We start from the raw sequence: 21,472 nt of genomic DNA, 5'->3' as shown, positions 1-21,472 counted from the left end.
ACTAATTAGTTCTCTCATGATTACTTTGATGCAGAAATTATTTAACAATGGAAAAGTTGTTGTAAGCAAAAGTTGGGAGTTGGAACAGAAGCATAGTTTAATATGATCAATTAGCAAATACTTAAGGATTTAAAATATGCTACTGACATAAGCACAGAGTCCAAGTGACCATAGGAAAAAAATAAAATAAAATATTTCTATTTTCAAATTCAGAACATTTTACCCAAATTTATTGCAAATGACTTTTCCAATTTCTGTTTTTTTTTATTTCAACCTTTTGCAATTCTCCAAATTAAATAAAGGGTAGCCTACACAAGATGGGAACATTCAGATTCAAGGTTCTTTGTTTTAGTGTCCCTCATAAGTATTTTTTAATAGAAAAATAAAAAAAAAATCAAAAGTTATAATTAGTTTAATGTATAAATTAAAAATAAGATTCAGAGATATTATATAATATAATTTTAACAAACTAATTTCTGGTTTAAAATTGTTTTTCATTTCTAAACTATTATAAATATTGTATTTTTACCACTAAATTAAATTATATATTATTTTATTCTTCAAAGTCAGGTAAAATATCTTTTTAATAAACAAGAAGAAAGGTTTTCAATGTGAAAATAAAATTTTATGATAAATTATAATATAACTTTTACATATAACGTGTTTAGAAGATATTTTACATGATTTTAAACGGAGTATAAAAACAAAATAATCTATAATTTAATTTAAGAAAAAGACACTTTATTAAAATAGATTGAAATAAAAATATATTTAACACTTAATTTATTTATAAGTCAATTTTATAATATAGAAAAATTAATTTATTTCTATTTGTTTTATTCTAGGAAAATGTTTGTTCAAATCCTATTTTAAATTTTCCAGTGTATTTGTAATTTTCTTTTCAGGGAAAGTCCTTCTCACTCTTAAAATTATACATATTACATTTTTCATTTTAGTTCCTCAAAGTATTATTATATGGCGTGACTGTTATGTGAATCGTGGGAAATTGTAGTAGCTGAGATCATTACATAGTTGAACTGTCACTGTGTATATGGAATAGGAATAGAAGAGATAAATATAATAAGTAAACGATATGTGTAATTAAAATAGATATAAAAAAATGTGTATAAGTTTGGATAACCTATTTTATAAGTATCTTTAGAAGAAGAAGAAGGTATAATAACTATTTTATAAGTATCTTTAGAAGAGGAAGAAAGTATAATAATTTTTCTTAAGTTAAATGAGTATGAGTTAAATATCATATTTAAAAAAGAATGAGAAAATTTTATAAATTAGCTTACTATGTAGTTTTATTATATGAAAAGTTCATTTAATTTTATAATGTGTATTTTATTTTGTTTTTTCAAGAGTTATTAAGAGATAAGATCAATAGTCATTTTATCATATTTTAATTTAATTTTTGTAAATTTTATTATGTGACTGTTATATTTAAGACTTTGTTTTTGTAATTTTTATTTTAATGAAGTTTTGAAGAGTCACACTTAAATCAATGTTTATTATTTTAAAAATATATGTTTTCGAAACAAATAGATTTTTATTCTTATGATATAAACTAAAAGTCATAATACAATATTTTAACTTAATATTTTTTGTCACTTTATTTTTAAGATCTTATATTTTTCCTCAATTTAAAAGTTTCATAAGACTTAATTTTATAATATATTATTTACACTTCAAACTAAAAATATTCTTTTTATTTTTATTATTAGTTATTATGAATGATTCTTTTTTATTTATGGTTCTGGAATATTTCTCTCACACATAAATTTTTAAGTCTTGAATTTATTATAATGCCAACATAGTCCGATAAAAATGTTTTATAAAAGTCAGAGCCTTAAATATTTTATCTTAACTATAACACATGCATTAGAGATGCTCCTAGTTAAGATATAAAATCTTATAAAATCCATATTTTAAACTTATGGCCCGAATATCTTTAGCCAATGCTAAATTAAGTTCTATATGGAAAAAATATATATTTGATTTAGAAATATCTTACAACTAGAGTTTTTTTTTTTTACTAAACAAAGCTTAATGAGAAATAGACTATTCACTGCATAAAATAATTTTATATTATGTAATTAATTATTTGTTAAGAGAAAATATAACTGATGACTTTGAATTAGTTAATAATGTAAAAGCATTTTACGCAGCTAATGTATATAGTCATTAAAGTAACACTTTTTAATCAATCTGTGTCTAATTATAGAATTGATTTTGTACAACAAATCTCAATTTATGGACAAAGTACGTAAACTAAGCTATAAACAAATACTAGTACGTTGATAAAGTATACCCATAGGATTAATCAACTATTATACAATGAAAATAATCAATTAAAGTGGTTTTAAGGGCATGGTGGAGCGTCATTATTCAAAAATGAATTAGAAAAAAAAAAATACAACAATGTGATAACTTTTTCTTCTTCCTTCTCTTATAGAAAGCATGAGACAAGTCCCAATAATAGCTCATAGGAAAAGAGTTCTTACGGCTACCCTAAGCTCATTTTATTCGATCTTAACTTATAAGCATACTCCTCCTAATGATGGCAACCACAACCCTAAACTACTAAAGAAGAATAAAGGGATTCATCTAAACCATTATTTTATTTGCACACTACAATTATTCCTATAGCATTAGCCATGTTATAATTGCTGCCATTATGACCATTATGATGATCATGAATGACGTACCTTTTAAACATACTATAAAAGAGTTTAGTGTCATGTAATGTCACACAACAAAAACATTTGGGAAGAATACAAACTTACTATGATGTTTAAGAGAGGTGGTGGTTGTGGTAGTGGTGGTGTGAGCATTTCAATGTTGCCAAGTTCTACCATGTTGGTTGGGTTGTGCCGACCTCGGCGACGGCTCCGGCGACGGCGCGGCAGCAGCATTCGGCTAGGGAACAAGAGAAGAGGGTTCTGCCTTGGATCACGTCCTGTGGTACAATGGGGTGTCATGGCTCCTCTTAGGATGTTGAAGAAGATCATCATGGAAATAACACCAAAGGGTCATTGGATAGAGGCTTATTGTTGGTCTTTACCTCTTCTACGTCCACAACTGTTTCCTCTTTGTTAACCAAAAAACAAGTAATGGATTTCATCTCCTATCTTTTCTTTTCTTCAAAATGTGAAAAGTGAAAGTGTAAAACTCAAAGCGTGTACTCAACTTGGAGGAAGAATCTAATATACATTCTCCTTTGTGAAGCTTCGTGTAAAATGTCAAAAGGCTAAAGTTCTGTTCAGTGTAATCAGATATGTTTAATAAGCACTTAAAGAGTGTTTGTACAAAGTCCTTGGTTTAAATGTTTGGATTTTGCACTGTCTTCATCAATAAGTTAAGATTCAAAACACCAAAGAGCAATTGGTTTTCCTGATAAGAAAAGGATTGTGTTATTAAGACCACTTGGTTTGATACAAAATAGCTTGTTTATATTAATTAAGTCTCTTTAAATTAATCAAGAAAAGGTTTTCGTGGACAACTTTGTTGTCTTGTCACTTTTGACAAATTTTAGTACAAAGCTTGAGGAATTTCAGAGACTATTCAGAGTCTGCGATTAAAACTGAGTATGAACTACAGAAACCAGGAAGATAACAGAAAAAGAAACGAAAACCACTTAAATCTAAATGTAGGAATAAATACAATTTCAACCAAGCGCAAATTTTAATAGGTTTAAAAATACTATTTTAACTAAAATGTTCATTTATTTTACCCATTTCGGAACTTGTTTATATTACACCAAGTTAAACTTTTCTCTAGGATCATATGATTGACCATTAATTCAGATTTATATCTTATATTAAGACTTATATTTAGTTGCACTTTAATAAATTGAGTTCAAATAGCAATAAAAAGTAAACAAGGAGCCAATAAGTGATTCATTGTCAAATTTGCATTTTGTTGCAAGAATGTTCAAAGATATTTGGTACCACAATATTCAACTATGCACTGTAACAGATAATGAACCAAAATGGAAGTATTTTGCCATTCTATCAGGCAAAAGCTGAAACCACATTTGGTTACCATCAAAATCATAATATAGTAATAGAAAAGCACTACTTTATAAAAATCCCCTTGAACATGAACTATATTATACAAACAAACCAATCTTCATGTTCATGCAAACCAAAACCCGTTAGTTTAGTAGTTACTTTTTTCCGAAGAATGAAAACAAGGTTGGTTGTTTATCATCAGCCTTTTTTGTTTTTTCCTTTTTCTTTGCAGGTGTCGAACTTATCTGATCATGATTTTCCAATGCTGGCTTTGAATCAGCTGAAAAAGTCTCGTACTCACGCTTAATTGGGAGCAGAGAAGCATTTTGAGAATGGGAAGAACCACCGAATTTCACCTCCTTGTCTACCTCCTCGGCTTTGGCTCCTTCAATCAAGTCTTCAGTAGGTTCAGTCTTGACAGATTCATGACATGATAACTTCTGCTCTGGCTTTGTGTCTTTTCTTTCAGCTCCCTTTTTTGAAAAGAACATAGAGATTGACGTGTTCCCTTCTGCCTTTACTTGAATCTGCCAAACATAGGATAATGCTAACCATGGTTTTAAAATTTCAATACTAAAATCATGTACACAGATTGGTGTACACCCTAAACATGTAAATACATAACCAATAGTGAACTTACGAAACAAATCCCCCCAACAAACATGGCCACAATAACAAAGTTAAGTGACAATTTTTTCTTCTTTGAATTTATACATCAAAGAAGAAGTGGGTATAAGGATCAAGGTAAGTATAATTGCAGGTTCAGATAAAAGCAACGTGTGCTTTGTCCATTGAATAACTTGTTCAACTTAATACACCAAGACATATTCAAACTAGAAAAAGACCAAATGAAAGAAACATTAATGAATGTTCAATAGTCCTACCTCCTTTATGCACTCAGGTCCATCAAACGATGACTTCCCCATAGCAGGTGTCACTGGGTACCATACCTAGAGATGAAAAAACAAATGGGAAAACTAACAATGCTAAATGCAACGATACTAAGCCACAAAATCTTAACGACATGACTGGTATGGTATTAATGAAGAAAACAGAAATTACAGCCTCAATGTTCAACAAAAACACATACCAAATCAGATTCTTCATATGGCTTCATCACACTCTTAAAACTGGAACCAGAACTGCTTAGCCAGGTATCAGTTGATTCCTTGCTGCCCAAAATAACAGGCATCCTATCTAAGGAGATACAGTAAAGTAAATATATAATAAGTATTTCGCCAATATAATTGTTATAATTATAAAACTCCCGAGTTAATCTTATATAATTCGGAATATTGTTAGAATTATATAAATAAGGAGCTGATGTATTGTTAGAAGCACTCTTTTTTTTTTATTTCCGTATCATACCTCTATTATTAGAGGATATCAAATCTCCTCTATTTATTGCATTGATTCTTTTTTCTCAATATGAACAAAGCACCTATGCGCTCACACGGTTTCAGCTTATTGTTGCTCTTTTTCCCAGAGTTTAACAATATTAGGCCCCTCAAATATATGAATATTACAGCAGTCATTCTCAACTGCTAAAAGGCCAAAGGGGAAGTATAACCTAATATATTCTGAGAATCTGGGGTTGTTCAAGGTTTAGCCAATTTCCACATCTTGACACTCGGTAGGAAACTTATGCTCTATGAAGAGTTCTTTATTAATTTACTAAAGGAAAAGGAGGCATACCTAGTTATAAATTTCAATAGAAGTAGGACAAGAACTGTAAAAGGTTGGTAATATTGAACAATGAAAATATCCACATAAAAGGTCATTTCCGTTGGTATGCAAAAATTTAGAGTGCATGACTCACCGTGAAGCCACTGAAGTGCTGAAGATGAAGAGGTTGTAACAATGGTGAATGTGTGTAGTGTTTCACCTGCAGTTAACAATATCACATCAAAATTACATGCAGTCTTGTCTTTCATTTTAGACAAATTCAGTTCCTTACATCTTTTGGCAGAAATGTTTACCTTCAGAATTTTGCCATGAGTCATAAAGAGCGGCGAAGACAAGTGGTCGTCCATCTTTGAAGTGAATATAGTAAGGCTGTTTCTTTGAACCATCCTTTTTCCACTCATAAAATCTTAAACATGTAATTAAAAAAGAGGAAGCACTCCCAAGTCATGTTGAAGCCAAATATACGAAGAGATGGGTGAAAATATAATTAAACAAGAAACGCGACACATACCCTTCTACTGCTACAAGGCACCTGCTCTTAGGAAGCAAACGACGAAATGATGCCTTTTCATCAATAGATTCAGATCGAGCATTAAACTACAGTATAGAACACATCCCACATCAGGTTGAGAACTTTGTTTGACAGATTATGATCTAAAGTAGTATTGTAGTTGACATACTCCAATAATGATCATGAAAACAGTAAACACACCAAGAAATTTCACAATGAACATTAGCTAAAATGACATTTCTAGCTTTCATAGTAGTAAAGCAACAAGAAAAATTGTCAGGCTCATAATGATATGATGATATTTAAGAGAGGTTGAAAATTATTCAAGAATTTAATAAGGAACCTGGTATCATAATCAAGGTTATTTAAATATAACATTTTAATAACAAATTGAGCAATTCTAATTGTACCCTTATTCATAATAAAGACAGAAGAATATCACTAATTTCCATAAATCATTCTTCCTTGCACAGGACAAAATAGACAGTTAAGAACCATACTATCCATCATAATAATAAAACTTACGAAATGGAAAAAACAAAAGGAACTTCCAGCTACCCTGATTTACCAGTGGCTTCCAGAATATTGGCATGCTATAAAAATGAATATAAAAGAGGTTGAAACCTAACCGTGTGCATAGGTGCATCATACACCCGCTATAATTTCTAGCATTGTTTAATCATAAATTTCTACAATGTGAGCAAAGTGCTCGAGCTAAAACCTTAAATTAAAACTTGATTTTCTGTTAAAAGATTGTGTAGTTCCTGTATCAAATCCACATGTTAAAATGTATTAAATGTTCATTATTGCCTGTGATGTTGCATTACTTGTTACATCGAGAGGAACTAATCTCCACCACCAGTAAGCCTATCAAGAGTCTATACACATGGATGGTATGCAGAACATAGGAAACACATTCTACAATTATAAAATAGCTCTTCATTTCCTTCAATCATCTCAAAAAGACACTATTCTCTCTCTCTCTCTCTCTCTAAATCCCCCGCTAAATTTAACTGTTGCTAATATAGTCAAATCAAAATTATTCATGTGATTCATCAGAAGTTATTATTATATAACATATTCTCAGAATAAAAATAACTCAACAATACAGGGAAGAATCTGTCCACAGCACCCCCTTCCCTTCAATATCATGCAATCAAGTCTGACGATATGTACCAAATATCTTAATTATTTTATCTAAATTAAAGCAATTCATTCCCAGGAAATGACAAGATAAACAATAGAAATTAAATATATACATAGATTAAGATATTATGTTTCCTTACCACTACTATAATAACCCCCATATAAATCAAATGAAACCAAAGTTAGAGTCAAACATAAGATCCTATAACTATTGAACCTTGGTTTGCTTATAAATGTAAGAAGCTAAGGTATTTTTATGTTAGCTTCTTATTAGTATATAGTTTATACTATCAACTAGTATTACAACTAATTAGTTATTCGCACTCTATTAAAGTTACTCTAACCATTCATGCATACAAAACTTCAGTTAAGTTCCGTTACTGATTTTCAAGCTCCCACACACCCAATAAATAAGAAGAAAAAGTATTGAATCCATAAACTATACCATCTTGTAGTGATCAGGTTTCTCTGTTTTCTTTGTAAAACTGGGGATTAAACCCCATTTCATGCAATGAAGAACATAGCCACCACTGTCAGATGCATCTTCTCTCCGAACTACTGGCATGTTGGAACCCGGTGACACATTATAGGCCGGCCTATACCTAAAAGCACGTAGTCAAATTCAAATGTGAAATACAAATCCTCACCAACCTATTTCATTCAAAACATAAAAGTCCCACAATTGTTGGACAAATGAAAAAAAAAATTATATTAATAATAAAGCAATATATCAGCTCATTCATATTCAGGAACCAAATTCCCAGGAGTGGAATTTTTTACACATTCACACAATCAGCGAAGAAAAATAGCTAATGAAGATAAAAAAATGCGTGTTTTGGGTCCGCTGTACCGAGATAAAATGAGCCATCTCATATTCATCCCGCGATTCTAATTTGGCGGTGTGAATGTGTAAAATATCTAACTGCAGAGTCATGCTTCATCGTCTTTTCCATTTTCAGTGTGAATGCGACTGTCAATTTGGACCGACTTGAAGAAACCCACAACACAACAAACATAAAAGAAAAAAGAAAGCAAAAAGGTTCCTTTTTTTTCTTCCATTTCGCCATTGGTTCCCAAAAACAACCATTTCAGACCACTTGAAGTTATCCCCAACTAACGAGAAAAGATTCATTTTCCTTTTATATAGTTATAACAGTCATGCCATTTTCAGAATCAGTTGCAGTGAACCCAACACGACAGAACAAGGAATCAATAAAAAACTGAAAACTCGCAAAAAGCTTCCCGGTTCTGTTCTACCGAAACATGAAAAATAAAATGAAAAAGAATTTTGGGAAACTCGAAAGAGCTAGTTTTGCGTGGTTGTGATTGTTAAGAAGTTGAAGTTATAGCTTTTACCGGTCCATATGGAGAGTACGAGTCGGAGCATCACTGCGGTGACAAGCCCTTGGAACATCATCAGACCTAAGAGTACAACGTGTTCTCCCACACATCTCTTTCTCACTGTTGGGGTTTCAGTTCTTCAAGGCGGGAATAGAATGAAACACATCGCTTGTGAGAAACTGCTACAAAATGGTGTGTGTCCTAAGCCGGACCGAACCGCAAAATAGACCCAATCAAATTAATGTTTTAAAGTGTTATCGTTAAAGATTTTGATTAGAACGACAAATTAAATTTAAAAAAATATTAAATAAAAATATTAATTTTAAACAGTTTAAAGAGTGAAATTTGTAAAATAATTATTTTAATTTACAAAATAGTTATTAAAGGATAAAAATGAAAAATGGATGTGTTCACGAACAATCAAAATATATGAGGAATTCTTTTGCCATCAAGCTTTTATCTCATGTGATCAGGGACTTATGTTTGTAATGAAGGGATCCAAAGAATTTTAGATGTGAAACGTTTGATTTGATACTTGTCCATGCTTCTTCAGGTGTTATACCATCCAATCTCTTGGTTGGAGATCTATTCAGCTTATATGAAGTTGTGATGACAACTTATCCTCACAAATAAATTGGTAGATACTTACTCTCAACATTCGTCTTACCATTACGTTGGGGGTGTGTAGGGAGGAGTAATTTCACGAATCAAACTCTCATCCTCACAGAATTTGCTAAATTCTATAGATGGTTGCATATCACTTTGTTTTTCAACTAAATTCTTGAACTTCTTGAAAGCATTCAAAACCTCATGCTTCCTTTTCAAAACATAAATCCATGTTTTCCTAGTTACATCATCAATAAAGGTGCAAAAATATTTGTTACTTCCTAGTGTCTTAACTTGTAAAAGTTCAACTTGTAAAGTTCACATATATCTGAGTGACTTACCCCTAGTTTCTCCACAACTTTTAGAGGTAAAGTCCTGCTGAAATTGCCTTTAGTATGCTTACATTGAACACACTTCTTCGAGTATGTTAATATTGAGTAATCCAGCCACCATGCCATCAGGACCAATAATTCAAATCTTTGGAATTAAGGTGACAATTTATGATGCCACAACCATTCCATTGTATTCTCTAATGTAGCAAAACATTATTGTTTCAAGGTATCCATCTCAACATGAAATGTACTATTATATGATAGATTAGCATGATTCACAACCTTATTGTTTTGATAAAAATCATTGAGAAAATTATTCTCCATTGTCATAGTAAAGCCTTTTTGCAACAATTGTCCTACACTTAACAAATTTGTTTTCAAACCAGGCACATATAACACATCATCAACGATGACTTCTCTACCATCATGGGCTCTCAATACAATTCTACCAGATCCGTTTGTAGTCATACTGCTATCATACACAAATCTAATATTCCCATGCAAAACTTGAATTTTCACAAACCAATCCTTCCTTGTTGTCATCTAAGTCGAACAACCCGAATCAAGATACTATGTTGCATCATCAGCACACTCTGAACTTGTATGTGCCATAAGCATCACAACCTCAAAATCAGATATGTCATCCTATGCAAGATGAGCTTGAGACTTCTTGTTCTTGGCACCATCTCCTGCCTACCGGTCTTAGGCATAATGTCTCAACTTTTGACAATTATAACATGTGACCTTCTTTTTATCAAACTTCCCTTCTTTATCTCCATTAAAATTTGAATTTCCCTCCTAATTACTCTTTTTATGATCATGAAATTTCATCTTTTTTACAACAGTTTTCTTGTCCTTCTCCTGCACTTTATTCCTCCTTTTATAATTTGTTCTAGATTGAAATGCTAATTCTTGGCTACATATCCACAACATGTTGGTTGTAATACTATCCTTGCAGGCTCTCATGGCATTTGCAAGCTCCCGAACTCTGTCAAAGTACTCAAAGATTGTCTCATTCTCTTCTATGCTAAGAAACTCAAATTGTTGTATCAAAGTCTGCAGTTTCACCTTCTTATTCTTGTCACCATCATTGTAGGTCTTTATCGGTGTGTCCCACCCTTCATTAAGAGTTGGAGCCTTTGAGATCTTGTTAAAGATATTAGAACTAACATATTGTAGAGGAGAAACCAACCTTTGTTCTCAAGCTTCTATTGATTCTTGAAATTCATCTTATCTTCATTAGTAGCCTTTTGTGTTGGGAAATATACTCACGCACACACAATAGAATGCTATGAGACACGCACTGCCCATAAAACGTCATTGTTGAATAAAATATCGAGGGGATGGGACACACACTTTGGAATAGGAAGAATGAAAACATTGTGTTTCACTGTTGTATTATATTGCATGAGAATAGGCTTTTAAATAGCCGTATCCACTGCAACAAATTAACTACTTTCAGCGCGTATATGACTTGCGTTATTTTAGCAGCAATATTTGCGATATTTTAGCAAACAATAAACTAAATCTGACTTAGTTTATTTTAACAAAAGTGCAGCTAAAATAAAACTAACTACTCTATATTGCAAATAAAAAACCACTTAAAGATTATCTTAACAAAACTCCCCCATGAGCTTTAAATTTTTTTTCTCTCATCCAGAGCAATCTTTTATCTCCATAGCCGACTTGCTTTTCTCTTTAACCGACTTGATCTTCTCTTTGTACAACTTGATCTTCTCTTTGACCGACTTCATCTTCTCTTTGACTGACTTCATCTTAACCTTGCTGACTTACCCTTTACTGGGTTCTTTATTATCTTTGTGACTGACTTGCCATTAACCGGGTTCCTCTGAATGGGCCGAGCTCTCTTTAAGAGATCGAAAAATTTCCACGCCTTCACACCAAACTTATCATCCATTCCAAGTAGCCACTTCTCATTTTGCACCTCTAGTACAAATCTCAGATCCTTCTAAGCATGCAACTGCTCTTCTTGTTCAAGATCTGGGCTATCCATACTCAACGTTGAGCTATCCAAGCTACCTAGGTTCCTTGTTAAGCTTTCTGAGATGTTCACTTGCTCCCCCAAATGATATGGGCACTCTACTTGCGCCACCAACTTAATCAAGCTATCTGGACTTCCCACCGAGCTAACTAAGTTGGCCTCATGCTCCATCAAGCTCTCCACATGCTCCATCGAGCTATCTGAGATCTTCACACTCTTTGCTAAGCTTTCCGAGCTATCCACACGTCTTGACCACTTCTCCATGCTACTGGACTGATTTATGACATTCAACCTTCTTATTGACTTCTCCACTTATTTGTGCTCATCCCTCGAGCTACATCTCATCATCAACAACACTACTTCTTTTTTAACTTCTTCGGCAAGATTGGTTGTCTCTTCTCTTTCATTTTCATATCGCATTGCTTTATATGCTTACCAGACTCTTTCTCCACCACACCATTCTGAACAGATCTCGCATCGCCTTCACTGTCCACACGTTTCAAACACCTTTTTTGCAAGATGCTCAACTCCAATTTGTACATCCAATTTTTCTCCTTTTCTACCCGGGCTACTAGCCGACCGTGATTGTCCTTCAAGTACAGTACCTGGTTCTTTATCAGAATCGAGTTTCCTTTCTCCACTATCTGACCTATGCTCAAAATATTACTCTTCAGCTCAAGAACATAGTAGACATCCTTGATTTCTCCAACCCGTCCATCCTTCTGCATGTGCCGGATTGTTCCACGCCTTTTTATCACCATCTTTGAATCATCTCCACATGACACTAATCCGGCCTCCACCTTGGTGAGTTCGTTGAAGAAACTCTTATCTCCACACATGTGATTGCTCGCTCCAGTGTCCAGATACCAAACCGAGTTTAAACAACCTGGACTAAGCTCGTCACCTGATCTCCTTTCCTTCACACGGTCTGAATGCCAGTCAGCTTCTGATTCGTCGCTCTTGAGTTCGGCATCTGAGTTTTGCATCATCATTAAAATCCATATCTCTTCCTCGTCGTCTTCCTCTCTGAGAAGATTTTTCTCCTTTTTTTTCAGATTTATAATATTTTTCTATATGACCGACCTTGCCATAGTTGTAGCAACTTGCCGATCTGCATTCTCTTGCGTAATGGTCGTACTTGCCACACTTGAAGCATTCCACTTCTGACTTGGACCAATCGCTTTGGCCCCTTTCTTGACCACGACCATGCCAATTCTGCTGCCTGGTCTAATCTGTGCTTTCTTCAACATCACCTATTTCATGTCCACCTCGACCTTGGCCACCTCGTCCTTTGCCACTTCATCCTCTACCTCCAGGACCTCGGCTCTGGGTATTTCGAGTTTCATTCAAATCAAGTTACGCCTGTAGTGCTTGATCACGCGGTTTGTGCTTCTTCTCTCTCCTTTGTTCATGGGCCTCCAATGACTTGGCAAGTTCTTCCACTGAGAAACTGACAGGTCCTTCAACTCCACGATGGCATATACAATGCTCTCAAAATCATCTATCAATGATCTTAAGATTTTCTCCACAACCCGGCTTGCTGGCATTGGCTCTCCATTCCTACCGAGTTGGTTGGCCACCTTCTCTACTCGAGTTATGTACTCGATTACTTGCTCTTTATCTTCCATCTTCAGCCCTTCAAACTCTCCTCTAAGAGCTTGAAGCCAGACTTGTCTGACCTGGTCGTTCCCTCTGTATGCAACCTCCAGAATATCTCATGCTTCCTTTGAAGATGTAACGTTTGCAATCTTCTCAAAGCCTGACTCGTCCACAACAATGTACAAAAAATACAAAGCCAACTTGTCTTTCACTCACGTCTACTTCAACGCGGAAATCTGGGCCACCGTCTTATTTGCATCCTCTACAGGTTCTTCGTATCCACTCTCCACTATATCCTAAATGTTTTGGGATTCTAGAAAGGTCTTCATCTGTAGACACCAATTATCATAATTGGTTTTCTTCGTCAATTGCGGTACCGTCATACCATTCACAACTTTAGCCATCTCTCACTCAGGCACACTCTTTTCTTCCTTTCTCTCTCTCTCTCTCTCTCTCTCTCTCTCTCCCTCTCTCTCTTTCGCACTCGGTACTCATAGCATAAAGCTCTGATGCCACTTTGTTGGGAAATACACTCACGCACACACACAAAGAATGCTACGAGACACACACTACACATAAAACGTGATTGTTGAATAAAATATCGAGGGGATGGGACGCACATTTTGGAATAGGAAGAATGAAAACACTGTGCTTCACTGTTGTATTATATTGAATGAGAATAGGCATTTAAATATCCGTATGCACTGCAACAAATTAACTACTTTCAGCGCGTATATTACTTGCGTTATTTCAGCAGCAATATTTGTGATATTTCAGCAAACAACAAACCAAATCTGACTTAGTTTATTAAAACAAAATTGCAACTAAAGTAAAACTAACTACTCTATATTGCAAATAAAAAACCAATTAAAGATTATCTTAACATTTTGCCCTAGGACTTCAAGACCACTTAAGTTAATTTTTGATACACCTTGGAAACCAAAGATAGCCAACATCTTGATTTCCAATCATCAAACAACTTCCCGTCAAAAGCAAGCAATGCTCCCTGGATTATGCTCCCATTTTCATATCCTTCACACCTTTTCTTTATTGATTAATCAATTCTAGGATTCATCCAATCTTGATACAAATACACACAATCTTGGATTATCAAGAATCTTTATAACACAACAAAGAATCACTTGATTAACACATAACGTAGTTGCGCATGCCTCTTCATGAACCTTACTCTAGATACAATATAGAAACTTAGCAAAAACAAGAGTAACAAAGAGGAGTATCACACACATTTTTAAAGAAAGAATACCTCGTTAACCATAATAGGAAAAGTGGAAGGCAATCTGATTCAGTATGACTTAATTGTTGAATCTGAACCACTTGAGTTTGAAGACGCAACCACAAGAAAGAAATGATGGAATGCAATGAAAGATGAGATTACCTCCATAGAAAAGAATAAACCTTGGAATTGGTTGAACCACCTAAAGATAAGAAGCATATAACATTAAAATGGGTTTACAAAGTTAAGGTGAATCCAAAAGGAGAGGTAGTAAGGCATAAAGCTAGACTTGTAGTTAGTTGGTTTCCATAGAAAGCAAGAATATTACGGAGAGGTGTATGCTTTAGTGGCTCGAATTGAGAAAATGCATATAATGGTCTCTATTGCAACATGTGATAATTGGTCTATCCACTAATTAGATGTCAAATCTATCTTTTTGAATGGCTCTCTTGAGGAGGAAGTTTATGTGTTGCAACCACAAGGTTTTGAGATCAAAGGACAAGAACACAAGGTATAAGGCTCAAGAAAGCTTTATATAGTCTAAAGTAGGGTTGGGCAAAGTTAGTGTAACTGTACTAAACTACATTTAACTGTACTATAAAAAATTGGAAATAACTTAACTACTTATAATGGTAACTAACCTGAATCGTAAATCAGTTCAATTTTAAAAAATTGCACTGTCATTGGTTAATTAGACACTAAAATGAACTAAAGTCCATCTATAATTTTGCAATTTTTCTTCATTTGTTTTCTGTTTCGAGCTAGGTAACGATACACTCCATTTTTGCGCTTCTTTCACCACCACCGTTGAGACAAAGCTTTTCATCGCCTTCCTTGTTGTCGTCGTCGAGACATGCTTCTATTAGGTTTTCTTCCTAACCTTATCATCTTTAATTTCACTATTGTTGAGCGCCAATTGGTATTTTTCAAACCCTAACCTTAACATTTGATCATTCTCTTCTCCATTTCATATATGTGTATTTATTTTGTCATGGGAATTGTTTAAGAGGGAATGGGTAGTATTTAGTTTTTTAACATATGTGTATTTATTTTGTCATGAATTTGCTAGATTCGGATAAATGCAATTGCAGCTCTAAAAAAAAAATTTGGTTCTGCTACTGTATGATGGCTATTTTTTTGTGTTTGGGTTTGGGCTTTTGTTCATGGTTGAGTAATTTTCATTTTTGGCTTTTATGTTTGGTGCGGGGTTTGTTGAGAGCAGAGGAGGACGAGTAGGATCAATCAGAAATTGAAGGTTTGCAAAATCTAATTCCAAATTCCAACAAGGTACTCTGGTTTCTTCTACAATGCTTGATTAGTGAGCTGCACGATTCATTGTTCTTTAACTATGAAGGATTGTTGTGTGGCAGACTAATAAGACTTCGGTGCTTGATGAAGCTATTGAATACCTTAAATAGCTTCAGCTACAAGTATAGGTTTGTTCATTATTATTTTGATTCCTCTTCGGGGCATAATTTATTCTTGAACATCCTTTCTTAGATTACAAAATTTTGTGGCATTTCATAAAATAGAATCTGAGACTTTTTCTTAAGGTAGAGAAAGGACAAGTAACATACTTATTTGGAGAAAAAGAAATATTATTGTTGGTCAAGTGTAAAAACTAAAAACATTATGTTGTTTATCGTTTCATGCAGGGATGGGAATTTATGATGCCATGAAGTTCTAGCCTATAACTTTTTGTTGAGGAGAAGGAACTTTTTATTGGGAAAATTAATGTGAGTTTTACCTATTGTTAATTCAATTTCATTTCTGAACCTTTGTTGTTTGATGATGTTGCTTATCAAATTCAATTTCATTTTTGAAAAATAAATTATGTTTTTAGCTTAGTGGACATTCCATTGAGTAGTCTTGTACCCAAGTCCAAAATTTTTGACTTGCATACTTTCCCTCAATAGTATCATGGTTTTTCTTTCTTGTGGTTTTAGAGGAATGATTTTAAATTAACATAAAAACTTGTGCACACATAATGTTTGTAAAAATAGATTCAGTAAAACTGGTGCAATCTAAAATGCTATGATAACATGATGTTATTCTGGAAAAATCTAAGTACCCATCACATCTAAAATTAATTTGTAAAAACATTTTTTACATAAATTCATTTTAACTTATAAAAATTTGACCCATTTTATGTTTATCTAAATAACCATGTAAAAGATTTAGGGAGGTGAAACTGAAGGTGGTTAAAGAGTTGAAAGATAGTGGAAGCAATCATTGCATTACTTAGCAAACGAAGTGTACGTGTGAGATATAGAATACATATACATATGAGAAATTCTTTCATTCAGTTTATAATAGGTTTATAATTTTTCTAGTTATATATTAGTCCTTCATTCGGATATGAGAAATTCTAACAATAAACAAGTTCTTATAATAAATCATAAGATCACTTTTTAGTAAAACCTTAAAATTTAAAACAATCTCTATCCAAAACCTTAAAACAATTATTTTCACTTACATATTAATCATATTCATTTTTATTCAATATAAAACTTTTAACTCATTAAATTTCTAACACCACATCTAAAAATCATCCAAAACCGTAAAACTTTTTACTTTTGCTCTTGTATGTAGAATCTAACTACTTGAATATGTGAACTTAAAGAGACAATTGAAAAGCTTTCATGGATATCATATTTATAAGCTATTGTGTTGAATTGATTAAGATGATTTTTTTAATATTTTGTCTGCATATTGTTGTCATAAGCTTACAATTAAATATTCTATGCATATTGTAGGCATTGATTGAGAATATAAGAACTCAACATGATGATGGAACTGCTATTGTCTTAAGTGTAGTATTGGAGGCAACAAAAACTATAGAGAAAAAAGTGAAAATGGAGAATTCAGGTGAACCAGATTCCTTGCTTTATGATTGTGTTTTTTTCCCTAGTGGACATGTTGGATCATGTAGCTTGTTCCGTTGATTCTCTCTCCCTTGTTCTCTGTTTTATTATTTTGTAAAGAAGGATTCCATACTTTCTCCATTGCAGGCGATACATCCGTCTTCCCCAAGCTTTTAAACCCCAGAATTTACAACATACAACTTCTACTAGAATCAAAGTCTTTAAGTTAATTCTTTTAATCAGAGTACATGATGCATTGAACTAATTCAATTCACTATAGGCTTTCAGGTATTAATCATAGCTTTACAGAAGCTCACATATCTCGTTGTAAGGCACCCAAAAGTTTATTTGTATAAGACATAACTTCTCAAAAACAAGAAAGCATTGTTTTTTTATTTGTAGCAAGGTAAGACTATCATCTTCTAGCTTTAGTGGTTCCCAAACCCTCAGTAATTATCACACGAATCAGATGGATTTTACATTGCTAGAAACCGTCGAAACTCTCACACCAGCTACTTTTGGGATTGATCCTTTACCTCCTTGTATGGCTACATCATCAACTGAGCATAGTAAAGGTCGGTCAAATGTGTGGGGGCATTTTACCAAACAAAAACCTTATTCTGAGAAGAAGGCTAAATGCAATTATTGTGCTGATTTGATTAAATATTTGGCTGGAACAAATGGGATGGGGAATCATTTCATAAGATGCAAGGAAAATCCTAATAGAGAAGCATTCAAAAGGCAAAAACTATCATCATCAACTAAAAAAGAGGCTAGTGTTGGCCCTTCACCAACTATTTCTAAGTTTGAGCAAAATGCATCTCGAATGAAGTTGGTGAAGGTGTTTGTGAAGTCCGAGCTTCCTTTTCGATTTATGGAAGATGAAGATTTTCGTGACTTTGTACGGTCCTTGCAGCCACGGTTTGAGGTCTCATCCCGCACTACATTGAGGCGTGAAATGTGGGAACTCTATGAAGAGGAAAAAGCAAAGTTGATTTTTTTTTATCAAAGTAGTGTGGGAGGGTTTGCTTAACTACACATATGGACTTCAATCCAAAACCTAAACTACATGAGTTTAACAACTCACTTTATTGATGATGATTGGAAGCTTCATAAAAAAATTTGAATTTTTCTCAAATAACACGTCATTCAGGGGAGCTCATTGCTAAACATGTTGAGGCTTGTTTGAATAACTAGAGTTAAAGCAATTCCTTAGTATCATTGTGGATAATGCTACAGCAAATGATGTTGGGGTCTAATACCTCAAAAGAAGGATGTTATCATGGAATTGTCTTATCTTAAAGGGAGAATATGTTCATATGCGTTGTTGCGCACATATATTAAGTTTGATTGTGAAGGATGGGTTAAAAGAGATAAAAGGTTCAATTTCAAAAATTTGAAGTGTAGTTAAATATGTGAAATCTTCTCCAGCTAGATTTGCTAGATTCAAGGCTTGTGTTGAACAAGAGGGAATTTCTTATAAAGGTCTTGTTTGCCTTGATGTTGAAACCAGATGGAATTCAACTTATCTAATGTTAGAGGCAAGCTTGAAGTACAAAGATGCCTTTGTCTTGCTAGATATGCAAGATAAGAAATTTTGTGCTGAAATGGCCAAAAGTAGTGGTGTTCCATTAGAAGAGGATTGGGAATATGCAAGGTTTGTTCTACCATTCTTAAAGATGTTTTATGACTTTACCATGCGCATTTCTGGTTCTTCTTATGTCACTAGTCATATGTATATGAAGGAGGTGTTTGGAATTGGTAAAAAGATTCGACAATATTCTGAGAGTAGTGATGTGAGCATAAGATCGATGGCAATGAGGATGAAGGCTAAGTATGACAAATATTGGGGAAATCCCAATGGAATTAATATCTTATTATTGATTACTATTGTGCTTGACCCTAAGAGTAAGTTGGATTTTGTTAATTACTTCATTGACTATATATTTGAATCTAGCATGGCCAGTGGATTGAAATCAAAATTATTGTCATCTTTAAAAACACTTTATGATCAATATCAAGGGGTTGAGGAGGGTTCTCAAAGTAGCCAACAAGAATCCCAACTAGATGATGAAGATGATGATCCTCATGGCATGAGTTTCTACCTAAGAGCTACAAGACGTAGATTTGATTATATATCAGAGCTTGATAAATATTTGAGAGAGGATCCTGAACCTTATACAAAGTCAGTTGAGCTTGATGTTTTACATTGGTGGAAGGTTAACTCAACTAGATTTCCTATTCTTGCAAACATGGCTTGAGAAGTGTTAGCCATTCCTATCTCTACCGTAGCATCAAAGTGTGCATTCAGTATAGGAGGAAGGGTGGTTAGTCCTTATCGTAGTTGCTTAACGCCTAAAATAGTGGAAGTACTTGTTTGCACACAAGATTGGTTAAGAGGAACACCTTTCTCTATACTTTTTTATGAGGATCCTAAAGAGCTTGATGAATTTGAGCAAGGTGAGTTTATATGAAAACTTTATATACTTTTTAGTTGATATTTTTAAATTTATCTTAAGTTTTCAAAAATGATGAAATATATTTTTTTTTGTAGATATTGTAAGACCTGGGAAAAATTAGAGTAAAGGGAGACAGATGAAAAAAAATTAATGATTTGATTAATATTGTTGATTTATTTAATTTAATTAGGTTATTAAATTATGAAATAATAATTATTTAAGTGATGTAATATTTTAAATTTTAATATTATATGTAATGTTGAGAATATATGTATATAATTAAGTTTGCGCATTATAAAATGGAAAAGTAATTGGCTTCTTGATTGGAGAATGTATGGGTGTGGTACTTGGGTTCGATCTTGGCTGTGTTCATTTAGAGGTTTTAATTATTTTATTTTTCAATTATGGCGGATGTACAATATACGTTTATAATTTATTCGTGCATATTATATAATGAGTAAGCATCTGATATAGTGGTTGATGTATATCTGTAGTGTGGCATTGTACGTGAGTTCGAACCCTGCTGGCCCATAATATGTAATACTATGTTTATTTTTCCCACTCCTTAATGCTTTGGGGCCCACAAAACTCCATGCAACATTCTGTTTTTATTTTCAAAAATTTGTTGATGTTAGATGAAGATAATAAAAGAGTGAGGTTTTAATTTTATAAAATCTTAACCAACCATTTGAGAATAAAATAAGGATTTTAGGTTAAATGTTAGGGTTCTTTAGAGAGTTGGAAAAACGGGTATTTTGTGAGGATTGATAGATGTGGATTGAAGGCATATCTAAGTGCATAGAATGATGAAGAGTCTCGTGTTGTTCTCGTTTGTTTTCATGTGCTTGCTAGTTGATGGAATGGTGATGGATATTGCCTTGTGTGGTGTTCTGAAACCGTGAATCTATCATGTTGTTGAATATTTTTCTTTTATATTATGCCTTGAATGAATGGGGTGTAAGTGCATGGGTAAAACGAAAGCTTTAGAGAGTGTAAGGAGTGGTGTAGTGATATGGTTAGTGTTGTGCACGTACCTTTCTCTGTTATCTCATTTCAAGTTTTCCTTCAGTTGAGTGCAGCGTTCCATGGGGTGGTAGCGTCACATGAGTATGGGTTATGTAGTAAACCCTTGTTTTTCATAGCATGGTGGTTGAAAAAGGGGCGCAGCTTTTAGGGTTCTGTTTTCGTCTTTTGGTGTATGTTGGGGCTTGCATTTTTCCATTCTCATTTGTTGCCATAGCGTCATACCTCTGGTGCAGGTTACTATGTTTTCTCTTTATTCCTTTTAGTTTGGTAACATGTGTGTTATGGTTAGTAAAACCGTGAAGTAGGGATTGGTGCAGTGCAAGTTTTTTTATTTGAAGGTTAGATAATCTTGGGTCACAAAGCCTATCTAATTTTCTTCATGTTTTGGTGCAGATCGTACGGGTTCTTTAGCAACTCTCTTTTCATGTTGTATTTGGTTCAACTTTGTTGTTCTCTTTCTTCTCCCTTTCTATTCTATCTCACTTTGCTGCCACACTAAGTGTATAGTTTATTATTTTCACGTAATGCATGGGATATGCATTTGTTTCCTTTGCTTTTCTCTTTTACGGAAAAATAGGTGCAGTAGGTTCTCTTAGAAGTAGATTGGTTTCTTAATTCTCTCTTATCACATGGTTACTTTGTTT

At 33.5% G+C, this 21,472-nt stretch overlaps 2 protein-coding genes across 2 annotated transcripts; one reads left to right on the top strand and one right to left on the bottom strand.

The window, feature by feature from the left end:
• The first annotated feature begins 2,764 nt into the window (after positions 1-2,764).
• Positions 2,765-3,277, top strand: LOC114186123. Its single transcript, XM_028074151.1, has one exon. It carries the CDS (start codon positions 2,794-2,796, stop codon positions 3,103-3,105), a length of 312 nt encoding a protein of 103 aa, XP_027929952.1. The 5' UTR covers positions 2,765-2,793; the 3' UTR covers positions 3,106-3,277.
• Positions 3,278-3,897: 620 nt separating this feature from the next.
• Positions 3,898-8,928, bottom strand: LOC114183720 (putative SOS response-associated peptidase YoqW). The gene is made up of 8 exons (XM_028070836.1): positions 8,719-8,928; positions 7,808-7,964; positions 6,217-6,302; positions 5,999-6,111; positions 5,839-5,904; positions 5,110-5,216; positions 4,904-4,969; positions 3,898-4,546 (listed from the first exon to the last, which is right to left on the bottom strand). Exons 1-8 carry the CDS (start codon positions 8,811-8,813, stop codon positions 4,175-4,177), a joined length of 1,062 nt encoding a protein of 353 aa, XP_027926637.1. The 5' UTR covers positions 8,814-8,928; the 3' UTR covers positions 3,898-4,174.
• Between the last annotated feature and the right edge of the window lie 12,544 nt (positions 8,929-21,472).

The sequence above is a fragment of the Vigna unguiculata genome, chromosome 5, assembly GCF_004118075.2.
Source record: "Vigna unguiculata cultivar IT97K-499-35 chromosome 5, ASM411807v1, whole genome shotgun sequence".
Taxonomy (NCBI): Eukaryota; Viridiplantae; Streptophyta; class Magnoliopsida; order Fabales; family Fabaceae; genus Vigna; species Vigna unguiculata.
Note: the sequence above shows the minus strand (reverse complement) of the source record. Positions and strands in the feature narration are given on the sequence as shown.

Excerpts from the sequence above, each read along its gene's own strand:
- LOC114186123 (XM_028074151.1), top strand. The coding sequence starts at position 2,794 with ATGATGTTTAAGAGAGGTGGTGGTTGTGGTAGTGGTGGTGTGAGCATT.
- LOC114183720 (XM_028070836.1), bottom strand. The coding sequence starts at position 8,813 with ATGTGTGGGAGAACACGTTGTACTCTTAGGTCTGATGATGTTCCAAGG. Across the intron at positions 7,965-8,718 it reads CGTACTCTCCATATGGACCG|GTATAGGCCGGCCTATAATG; the intron begins GTAAAAGCTATA and ends ACGTGCTTTTAG. Across the intron at positions 6,303-7,807 it reads AACCTGATCACTACAAGATG|TTTAATGCTCGATCTGAATC; the intron begins GTATAGTTTATG and ends TCTATACTGTAG.